Genomic DNA, 12,259 nt, shown 5'->3' with positions numbered 1-12,259 from the left:
TTTTTTAATATGTCTTATGAGCATTTGAGTAGAATGTATATTCCCTGGCTTTGGGGTGGAGTGTTCTGAAGATGTCTATTAAGTCCATCTGATCTAGTGAGTCATTTAGGATTGCTGTATCTTTGCTGATTGTTTGTCTAGAGGGCTTATCCAGTGCTGTCAGTGGTGTATTAAAGTCCCCTACTATGATTGTATTGTTGTCGATCTCTCCTTTGATATCTTCCAGGAGTTTTTTTTATGAATTTGGGTGCTCCTGCATTGGGTGCATATATGTTTACCAGGGTAATATCTTCTTGTTGTATTGATCCCTTTAGTATTATGAAGTGGCCTTCCTTATCTCTTGTTATGGCCTTCACTTTGAGGTCTATTTTGTCCGATATAAGTGTTGCTACCCCAGCTTTCTTTTCCTTTCCATTTGCCTGAAAGATATTTTTCCATCCTTTCCCTTTCAGTCTGTGTGAGTCCCTTCTAATGAAGTGGGTTTCTTGTAGACAGCAGATGTATGGGTCATGTTTTTTTATCAATTCAGCCACTCGATGTCTTTTGTTTGGAGCATTTAGTCCATTTACGTTTAAAGTTATTATTGAAAGGTACTTGTTTGTAGCCATTTCTGTTTTTGTGTGGCTGTTTTCTTTCTGAGCTTTTTATTTCTTATTTTTATACCAGTCCCTTTAGCATTCCTTGCATTGCTGGCTTGGTGGTGATAAACTCCCTTAGCCTTTTTTTGTCTGTGAAGCTTCTTATTTCCCCTTCAAGTTTGAATGATAGCCTTGCTGGATAGAGTATTCTTGGATTCAGTCCTTTGCTTTGCATCACTTTGTAAATTTCTGTCCATTCTTTTCTGGCCTGATGTGTTTCTGTTGAGAAATCATTTGACAATCTAATGGGAGATCCCTTGTATGTAACTTTCTGTCTCTCTCTTGCAGCCTGTAAGATTCTCTCTTTGTCCTGAACATTTGCCATGGTAATTATGATGTGTCTTGGTGTGGGTCTTTTCGGATTCACCTTGTTTGGGACTCTCTGGGCTTGTGTGACTTTTTTCTTTCCCACCTGAGGGAAGTTTTCTGATATTATTTCTTCTAATAGGTTTTCTAATCCTTGTTCATCCTTCTGTTGTTCTGGTACCCCTATTATTCGTATGTTGTTTCGTGTCATGTTGTCCCAAAGCTCCCTTAGGCTCTCCTCCTGTCTTTTCATTTTTTTCTCCAATTGCAGTACATTTTGGGTGTGTTTTGCTTCCTTGTCTTCTAATTCACTAATTCGGGTCCTCCGCTTCTCCTAGTCTACTGTTGATACTCTCAGTGGAGTTTTTCATTGCAGCTATATCACTCTTCATTTCTTCTTGGGTCTTACTTAAGTTGTTGATTTTTTCATCTGTTTCTTCTAGCTTCTTCCATATGTTATCGATTTTTTCATCTGTTTCTTCTTGCTTCTTGCAGAGGTTGTCGATTTTTTCTTCCATCAGGTTTATGCACTCTAGGACCCTTATTCTGAATTCTTTTTCTGTCATGTTGCATGCCTCTGTATTACTTAGCTGCTTTTCTGGAGAGTCCTCCTTCTCTTTCCTTTGGGGGTTTCTTTGTCTACCCATGTTTGATCTCACTGACATATCTAGACGTTGAGTCGTTCAGTGGTTGCTCCCTTGGTGACAGTGACTCCTTGGTCTGTGGTTGCTCTTCGGGCGGTTGCGGTAGCAGATGCTCTTCAGTTGGCAGCAGCTCCTCTGGTGGGTGCTGTTCACAGCTGAGGTGGCTCTTCTGGCTGGTGGCGTGAGGTTTCACGTACAGCTGCTGTTCCTCAGCAGAGGGTGTGGTGCTCTGTAGGTTGCTGTAACTTCGATCTGCTGCGTTGATTTAAAGGCAAAAAATACAACACAACAAGGCACCACGTACCAGGCAGTATACACAAATATATTCATGATATTAATAACCCCAAATAAAGGTGACCACCCGAATTAAGAGAATTAGGGGATAAGGAGGAAGGAAGGGAAAAAGATAAAAGAGAAAAAAGAAAAGTAGGGACCAAAAAAAGGAGTACAAAAATGAAATTGGGAAAAAGGAGGGGGGAAAATAAAAGCGAGAAAAGAAAAGAAAAGAAAAGAAAAGAAAAGAAAAGAAAGAAAAGAAAAAAAAAGAAAGAGAAAAAAGAAAAAAAAAGAGCGAAAAGAGAGAATGAAGTGGAAGAGGGGAAGAGACTTTTTATATGAGGAGAATACTCCTATAGAACAGCCATTAATCCCAACAGATTCCAGCAACAGCTCCCTGGAGATGAATGCAAACTAGAAACAACCAATAATATAACTATGAAAATAGAATGGAGAACACTAATCCCAAATTAAAATAAAGAGAAAATAAAATGGCACTTTAAAAAAAATGGTAAAATGGTAGCAGTAATAATACTGGTTAAAAATAAGAAGGTAGTAATTAAAAGGGTAAAATCAGGTGATGGAAAAAGAAGAAAAAAAAATAAGAAAAAAAAAGAAGAAGAAAAAAAAGAAAAAAAAATTGGTTTCTTAGTTAAAAGGTGAAAAAAGGAAAAAAAAATTGCAGTAGTGAAGGTCCTTCGGTTCTTCTGTTCTTCAGTGTGGCTCGCCTTAGACCTGCCAGGTATTCAGGAGAGTGTTGAGTTTCCCTATGATACACTGTTCCTCTGTGTTGTAAACCACAGTCCTTATTTTATAGCAGGCCGCATTTGTTTCCCAGACTGCCTTATTTTGTGTTTGGCAAAGAGTCAGTTTGTGGGTCAGCCTCTGGGTGGCAGTGTTCTGGGGTTGGTCTCTGAGGCTATAGGGCCTCTCTGTCCAGTGGAAGTTCACTGCCCAGAGCTGGCTGCGTAATAGTTAGTTACTGGCGCTGTGTTGTTGCTGGGATTGAAAATCCCTCTATAGGCCAGACCCTGTTAACTCCCAGGGACTGATCATGTTATTTTAATCCTTGATCTCATACAGGGTGGAATCTGGGTGTGGCTGTGCTCCTTGCCTGGGGGCTGGGGGGAGGAGTCTCACTCTCTGGAGAGAATGGCTGCCCCAGTCCTGGGCTCAGGGGTGTCTCAGCACTCAATTCGCTGCCACCTCTCCCGGCCCCCCTTCTCTCCTCAGTCTCTCCCCAGATTCCACTCCTCCGCACACTCTCCCTCTCTTCAGCACAGGTGAGTGTCTGTATCCGAAATGTCCCATGAACAGGATTCAGTAAAAACAAACAAACAAACGCCGGCCGCAGAAACGGGAAAGGCTTGGTTTCTGTAAGCTTCTTCTCTTACCGGGACTGCATGGTCTGGTCAGCTCTTCAGGCTGCCCCCTTTAGGCTCAGTCCTCTGTGATCACAGAACCCAGCTCTCAATTCCCCAGTGGCGCCAGGAATCCCGCGGTTCTCCTTTCCCCCGTCAGGGGCTGTGCCTGTCCCAAGGGACGCGGCTGTCTGCCACGCGGTCTCCCTCCGACTCTCCCAATATTTTTCTTATATTTTGACATATCTATCTACAGATAGATATAGGTGTAGATATAGATATAGATGATATAGACATAGATAGATATACATATACATATACATATACATATACATATACATATACATATACATATACATATACATATACATATTCATATACATATACATAGATATAACTAGACACTGTGCTAGATACAATAGGGGTAAAGAAATAAGAAGCCAAGTCTAGCAAGCCAAGTTTTGCTTTTGAGACTATTGTGAAAAACATGACAAGAAAACCATGAGATAGCTCTGATTTCACCGACCACCTGCAAGATGGCACTGAAAGTCAAGAAGACTAAGAGGACAACCTGGAAGTTTAGTTTGGACTTTACTTATCTAGTAGAAGATGTAATTTTTGATTCTGCAAATTTTGAACAGTTTCTACAGGAGAAGGTTAAAGTCAATGGGAAAACTGGAAATCTTGGGAATGTTGTTCACATTGAATGCTTCAAGAATAAAATCACAGTTGTTTCTTACAAACAATTCTTTAAAAGATATTTGAAATACCTTACTAAGAAATACCTTAAGAAGAATAGTCTTTGTGATTGGTTTCGTGTGGTTGCATCTGACAAGGAGACATACGAACTTCGTTACTTCCAGATTAGTCAAGTTGAAGATGGATCTGAATCTGAGGACTAGGTGAAGGCACCTTATATAGGGCTTTGCTTACTAATAAAACATATGAAGTGTGCCAAGAGAAACATCTAGAAATGGACTTTTAGTTTATCATTGAATAAAAAATGTAATACTCTATTTAAAAAAATGAGAGAATAGTTGGCTCACCTCTGAATAACTTACAGTATAGCTTTGTAATGGTTCTGCCACTATATACATACAAGTTCAAGTAAAGCCCTATAATTCTGTTTAATTTAATATATGTATGCAGGAAGTGTTTTATCAAAAACTCCCATGATATCTGGCAAGACTTCATTAAAGAAAAGTTGATTTATAACTGTCAGATTAGATGTTAGAAAGGATTTCATGGAATCTGATGTATTTTCTTATTGGCTTCACAGACAAACACAATTTCTATCTGCTAAACTGCATCAACTATCTTCTAGTTGATTTTCACTAAAATGCCAATTATATTTCCATGTCGCAAATATGATTCCAGTGATCATTGTTGGTTTATGAGAAACAAATTGTGCTGAACATGAACCAAATGTAATTGATTGTCTGGTGATCAGATGTGCTAAAGGACATTATAAAACTGACATAACCCATTTTTTCTACATAAGGTAATATTGATTTTAAAAAGTAAAGCTATAGAACATATACCTACCTCACCAATACAATTTCTTTCTACTTCAGATAACACCAGTCTGAAACAAAAACAAAAAACTCTTGTCAAAATAAATATTTGAGCTTAAACTAAAACTCAACAGAAAATATTGGACTAGGATAGACATAGAGGCCTGTACTTGAAAATTGATTTTCTCAAAATAGTTCTCAAAAAAAAAATATCAACCTAGAGACAAAGTGTCAATTATAAATAATCTCCTTATGGAACTAATTATAAAGACATGCTTAGGCCCTGCCGATGTTGCTCAGTGGTTGAGCACTGACCCATGAAACAAGAGGTCGCTGGTTTGATTCCCAGTCAGGGCACATGCCCGTTTGCAGGTTGGATCCCCAGTAGAGGGTGTGCAGGGGCAGCCAATTGATGTTCTGCTCTCACATCACATGGATGTTTCTATCTTCTATCTTTCTCTTCCTTCTCCATCTTCCTCTTTCTCTAAAAAAAAAAAAAAACACAAACAAACAAACAAACAAACAAACAAAACACACACACACACACACACACACACACCAATCAATAAAAGCATATTTTTAAAAAGAAATACTCAGGTCCTAACTGACTTTGCTCAGAGCATCAGCCCGTGGATTGAAGGGTTTCGGGTTCAATTCCAGTCAATGGCATGTACCTCGGTTGTAGGCTCGATCCCCGGCCCCAGTCAGGGTGTGCGTAAAAGGCAACAAATTGATGTGTTGCTCTCACATCAATATTTCTCTCTCTGTCTCTCCCCGTCCCTTCCACTCTCTCAAAAAAATATCCTCCGGTGACAATTAACAACAACAACAAAAAAGAAATAATTGGGAATTAAAAGGGATTTGGGTTCTTTAGACACTTTAGAAGTGGAGTGAAAGGAACCCACGAAAGTGGCTTGTATCTGTTGACCACCGCTCAGGAAAAAGGGACTGATTCCATGGATGTTTTGCTTTATTTCCATAATGCTAAAGACTTTTCTGGCAGCATTAGTAGTTGAGATCCATTAGTATGATGGGAAAACTTTGGGAAGAAAGGAAAACTAATCTAATAAAAACTAAGGTAGCCTTGGCCGATTTGGCTCAGTAGAGTGTGGGCTTGTGGACTGAAGGACTCCAGGGTTCTATTCCAAGGGCACATGCCTGGGTTGTGGGCTTGATCCCCAGTTGGGGGGGTGCAGGAGGCAGCTGATCAATGATTCTCATCATTGATGTTTCTGTCTCTCTTTTCCTGTCCCTTCCTCTCTGAAATAAATATATATATATATATATATATATATATATATATATGTATATATTTTTTAAAAAATATATTTTATTGATTTTTTACAGAGAGGAAGGGAGAGAGATAGAGAGTTAGAAACATCGATGAGAGAGAAACATCGATCAGCCGCCTCCTGCACACCCCCTACTGGGGATGTGCCTGCAACCCAGGTACATGCCCTTGACCGGAATCGAACCTGGGACCTTTCAGTCTGCAGGCCGATGCTCTATCCACTGAGCCAAACCGGTTTCGGCAATAAAAATATATTTTAAAAAAACTAAGGTAAGAGCAGCAAAGAAATTTTTGTTTATTATTCTAGCTTCCTTGAATACTTATAAATTGAGCAAAGAAATTTTCTGCGAAAGACATAACAGTGACTGCGCCCTGAACAAATTCCTTCTTTCACAATGTTTTGTTCATCTGTTAGCAACAGATATGGACATATTGAGGGTCATTGATAAAGGCAAAGGGGTCCACTTAGGATGATCAATACATTCCCAAGGACAGCAGCCAAGCAGATAAACAAGCAATAGGGAACACACATATGCTTAGTGTGAGAGCAGGTCAGGAGTCAACAACAGATAGCCAGAAGGCATCAGGCCTGTGAAGACTAGAGTAGTTCAACAGTCAAAGCAGGTGGGAGAGTTAGAATCCAAGGAGTCATAAAATGTCAAAACTGTCAAGGAGAGAACTAAGGAAGCCTCAGTTGATGTTACCTGCCACCTTCACCACAAAGTGAAAAGTGTAAAACTGAAGTCCACAGATGAGAAGTAATTTGTCTAGAGTCACATCCCAAACTGAAAATATGAAGGTGATGACAATCCACATATTTTGTTTCTCAGTCTAGTTATTTCAGCATATGGCACTGCCTGTTTATAGTTGATTAAAACATAATTTGGATCCATGTTTACTATGCTCAAAGACACTGTGCTAGTTTACAATGGGGGTACAGGAAAATAAAAAGTCAAGTCCAGCAAGTAAATATAGTTAATAATAAGTGCTCATTGATTGAGCACTTATTTCCTAGGCACTAGGCTAAATGCTTTACCACATACTGCCATTTAATTTCACAACAACCTTATTGGATATAACAGCCACATTCTAAAGGTGGGGAAAATTGAGGTTTAGAAAAGATAATTTTCTCTAGACTACATTACTAATAATTGCTGAAGATGGGGCTTAAAAGTGAAGATTCTCTGATTTAGTGCCCTAATGCCTAACTTCATTGTTATACTGAAGTTAACAACTACTCCTGTATGTAGGCTGCATGTGGCTCCTTTCCCAGAATATTAAGTTTAAAACCTACAATTAAGATAAATACAGTTAAGATAAATACAGTTGACCTGAATAACATAGAAGTTAGGACACTACCCTGACCTGCAGTCAAAATTTTATGTATAAGTTTTAAGTCCCCAAAAACATATCTACTAAAAGCCTACAGAGTGCAATCCTTATTGATAATATAAACAGTTGATTAAGACATATTTTGTATGTTATTTGTATTATATACTATATTCTTACAATAAAATAAGCTAGAAAAATAAAAATACTAAGAAAATCATGACAAATATATTTACAGTATTGTATGCATTTACTGAAAAAAAACTCATATAAGTGGACTTACACAGTGCAAAACCATGTTGTTCAAGGGTCAACTGTAATTGGTAGTAGTTGAATACAGAAGGAAAGAATAGTAGAAGCTTCTAGTGAGCACAGCTTGGTACTAAATAAAGTGAATTTTGTATCCCATATATTTGTTTTGAAGTTATTCCTTTCTGGATTATTGTAAAAATATATATTTAGAATAGAGAATTTCAAATATGGAGAAAGGTACATAGATAAAACATCCCTGAAATTCTTAGTAATCCCAGCAAATATACAAAGATATAAGTTGTTAACATTGTAGGATTTCTTTCCAGTATGGTATATGTGAGTGTGTTTAATTAAAAATGTACTAGTATATATGGTCTTTTCTATTTTTATAAAAGTAAGATCATATTATATAGACTGTTTTATAAACTTTTTAGAGTAAGATTATGAGCATTTTTTATATCTGTAAATATGCAACACCATCATGTTATAACTTAATAGTGTTTTGTTCTATTGATATGTTTTAATTATTTATTTTTCTATTGCTTAATATTTCAGTTGTTTATGATCTTTTCTATTTTAAAAATAATGGGTTGTGAGTATATTTCTGATAATTGTTTTAAATAGAGTCCTACAAAAGGAATTAGTAGTCCAAAGCTTATAAACATTATTAAAACTCTTGATTTATATTGTCAGATTGCTTTCTATAAATGCTATACCAATTTGTTCCTGACAACCCGTATTTAATGGTGCCAATTTTTCTGCTCTTTCACTCCATGCTTTCCCTCTTGAAGAATCTAGTGGTAACCTTTTGGGGGGATATAATCCATAAACATTAAAATAATACTTAATTTCATTCCAGGACCATGCTAATTTCTCAAATTATTATTTAAGGTCACATGCTCAAATTAAACCACCGGGTACTGATTAGTGATTCTGTAATTGAATCGATGTGAGTGTGTCTAAACTTCTAAGACTAGCATATTTTCTTTTTTATTGAGGTCACATTGGTTAATAATTATATAATTTTCAGGTGTACAACACTATAATTCAATAGCTTAATATGCTTTTACTTACTCACTAGCAAAAGACTACTTTCCATCAATTAACATATAGTTGACCCCACCCAAAGAATATATAGTATATATATTTTCTCATAAAAAAATATGTTACTGATGATGTTTTGGATGATGATGATGATAATGGACATAAATACTACTACTATCCATTATGTATGGTAGAAAACTGAGATAAGGTTAATTAACGTGTTTACAGTCAGACAGCTAATTTTTGGCAAAGCTGGAAATAACACTCTCATCAATTTGACTTCAGAATCTGTGAATTGAAGCACTAAGATACTAACTCTCTCTTCACTGAGGTGCATATCAAAAAGTCTACAATGTCTTTCAAACTTTTTCCATTATGTTAAATAAACAAAAAAGGAAATAAAAACACAGGTTTATGCTTCTAAAGCAGCCATTTTCAACCTTTTTCATCTCATGGCTCATATAAACTAATTACTAAAATTCTGCAGCACACCAAAAAAAGTATATAATTTTGCTGCTCTGACAAAAAATAGGTATAATTTTGATTCATTCACACTGAATGTCTATTGTGTTGGCTGTTGTCATTTGTTTATTTGAGAATATAAGGGAAAAGAGATCAGTGCCCCTGATTAAATAGTCAGATATTGCATGTTTAAGAAATTCTTGTGGCACACCAGTTGAAAATCGCTGCTATAGAGTGATTCAGTTTGTAAAGTAGAGAAAACTAGTCTTTTCCCCTCAATCTTCAAATCATACATACCATTTGGGAATTCTGTACTCACTAGTGCTACAAAATATGTCAACTAAGGACTTAATTTTGGTAAAACTGGGGACTTTTGATGTGGAGAGTAGACAATTTTAGAACCTAAAAATTTTTGAGTCAGATACTAGGTTTAGCTGACTACAGTGGGCAGCATGGGCAGTTAGAGTCCTCTGGAGATCCCTGACAGTGTAAGTGGCTAAGGAGAGAGAGAGATAAGAGGTAGAAAAGAGACACGCACAAATGGGATGTAACATAACTATAGCCTGACAGTTTTGCCGATGTTTAGTTAGTCATCTTCACATATTGAGCTTACAAACACACTTCCCATTTTGATAGCAAGGTTCATTATCTATATTATTTTATTACTATGACATCATCTGCCTCTTTTTCCTAAGCTCTGAAGTTAGTAGGATAAGTAGATATTACCTTCACTCACAAATCACTGAGCATCACTTGAACCATTCTAGAACATCAGCTAAACCAGTAAAACACATATAGAGGATGCATATTTTAATATTTGCAAAAAACGTACAATATCAATTGTAAACCACAATCATTTTTAGGGAGATAATTAAATCACTGGCAAATAAGTTAGTGTGCTAAAATATATCTAAAATTATCATGCATGTAATAATACAAAATTTGCATTTGTTATGTCTTTGAAATTAATACATTGCAATATTTTAGTGTGAATATTATAAATTGTGTCTTTACGTATTAATTATCGAGTACACTAAGTCGACTAAGGTGGTAGTAATTTATAGCAATCTGAAACACAAACACTTTGGGATGGGTGAATATTATTGGTATTAGATAAATCTCCCCTTAAATGATGGCTGAATTGTCCAAATCCCATAGTAAGAGTACCATTTACTATGTAGAAAATAGAGATTGTTATTTTTTTATTCAACTTACTGCCAACTTCTGATTTCAACATGAGTGATTCTTTATGCATTATTCACAAGGTCTGAATTAATATAAACAATATTCCAGTGTTAATAGTCTGAGAATATTTCCTTTAGACTAGGTGTTATTCCTTAATGACATCATTCTAAAAATATAATTTGTCCTTGTAGATTTGTGAATCAGGGCCAAAAAAGGCATTTCAATAAAAACAAGATTCTTGAAATTTAATGAAGATGGCCCAAGTCCAGGTTTGATTCTTGTATTATGGCGGGTGAGTTCTCAGACTTTCTATTGATTATGCCTCTGTTATACTACAAAGGATTTTGTAATTTTGCATAATGGACATAAATCTCTCTACATGAGCCACCTGAGAGGCAAGAAACATGGTTTCTGTCAAGGAACTATACACAGAAATGCATTAAAAACAGCTCTTAGTGGAGGAGACAACACTATTTTTAATATAAGTATAGAGAAATAAAAATATAATTTTACACCATTCTGGGTCATCTTACTTTGTATTAAAATATGGAAGATTTAATTTTTAAATTTGGAGGGTTTAGAAGCAATTAATAATACACTTTTCATATTTTTAACTGCCTTTCTATAGGACTATTTAGAGGACTTTTCCTCCTCAGGCATTCAGTACCAAAGTAGTTGTTTATCTGGTAATTCACAGAAACACTGTAACTTCCAATTAACAAAACATACATTAAAAGCTGCTATACCTAAACCACTCTCAGGGGCCTGCTGATGGCTGTGATTAATGGCTGTGCATCGACAGCTATTGCACATAAGTGTTAACAGAACTATTTGTAAATTGTCCACACAAACTCATGCAACCTCAGGTTATCAACCAGGATGATCTGTATTGGAGTTGGTTAATTACAGACCCACTTCTATTGCACCAGGATGTGTATAATATTTCTCATTTACTGAAAACTTCCAAAGACTAGTGAAACTAATTTGAAAACAAAATCTTGCAATGCACATATACCTGTTTCTTTGTTTGTTAATTCTCACAAAGAGAGACATGGATCTTATTTACGTGTATATAGCTCCTTCCTTTCCCATTTCTGTGATCCTCCCTTTGTTATACATATCCTCCTAAATTATTTTGTTGTTATAGCAATAGTTTTCTATATTGTATAACCAAATCCAGCAAGAATGGTATTTGTAGAGCTCATATGTATCCAAAGCTATACTTTTACTAACTATAGTCTCAAAGGTGTCTATCACACAATTGTGGATCCAAAAGTAAATTCTTTGTATGTCATTTTCCCTCTTAAGTTTGGCTACAATTTGCAATCTTTGACTAATGGACAGACTATTTCAGGCTTAAACAAAAACAGCAGTCCTTTTAATGATACCATGCATTTTATTTGCCAGTGCATTCATACCCATTCTTTCATGTGACCTCATGGATACATCTTAGTAGGCAGGACAGGCATTGTAGTTTACAACAAGTGGTAATAGCACAATTTATAATATAGCAAGGCACTTAATGCTCTAATTATAATGGTCACTTACTGTTTAGATAAAACTGTTTTCTGGGTATTTATTCACATTTCAATAAATTAAAATATGCTGTTAAAATCAGAATTGACCAGTTGAGCTTAAAATCATTTCCAGAGAAAAGTGTCATAATAGTAATTTGTGCTGATCCACCAATTTCCATGAAATCTACAGTTTAGAGATATGTAAGAGAGAGACTGAAAAAAAGTCTTAAGATTTGAGAGTCAATAAGCTTCCTTAATAATTTTTTTTAATTCATATTTGCAGATTTTTCATTTTTTATTGTTGACACTATTACAGATGTTCCCCATTTCCCACTCTTTGCCCACCTCCACCCAACCCCCACCTACCCTTCCCCTGGCTTTCATCACACCATTGTCTGTGTCCACGGGCTATACATATATGTTCTTTGGCTAATCAGTGT

General features: G+C 36.1%; 1 protein-coding gene across 1 annotated transcript; it reads left to right on the top strand.

Annotated features, from left to right (window-relative positions):
• The first annotated feature begins 3,761 nt into the window (after window positions 1–3,761).
• On the top strand, window positions 3,762–4,127 carry LOC118654617 (60S ribosomal protein L22-like 1). Its single transcript, XM_036306006.1, has one exon. It carries the CDS (start codon window positions 3,762–3,764, stop codon window positions 4,125–4,127), a length of 366 nt encoding a protein of 121 aa, XP_036161899.1.
• Window positions 4,128–12,259: the final 8,132 nt, after the last annotated feature.

Source organism: Myotis myotis, unplaced genomic scaffold, assembly GCF_014108235.1.
Source record: "Myotis myotis isolate mMyoMyo1 unplaced genomic scaffold, mMyoMyo1.p scaffold_m19_p_4, whole genome shotgun sequence".
NCBI lineage: Eukaryota > Metazoa > Chordata > Mammalia > Chiroptera > Vespertilionidae > Myotis > Myotis myotis.
This window is presented reverse-complemented; position numbering and strand designations above follow the sequence as displayed.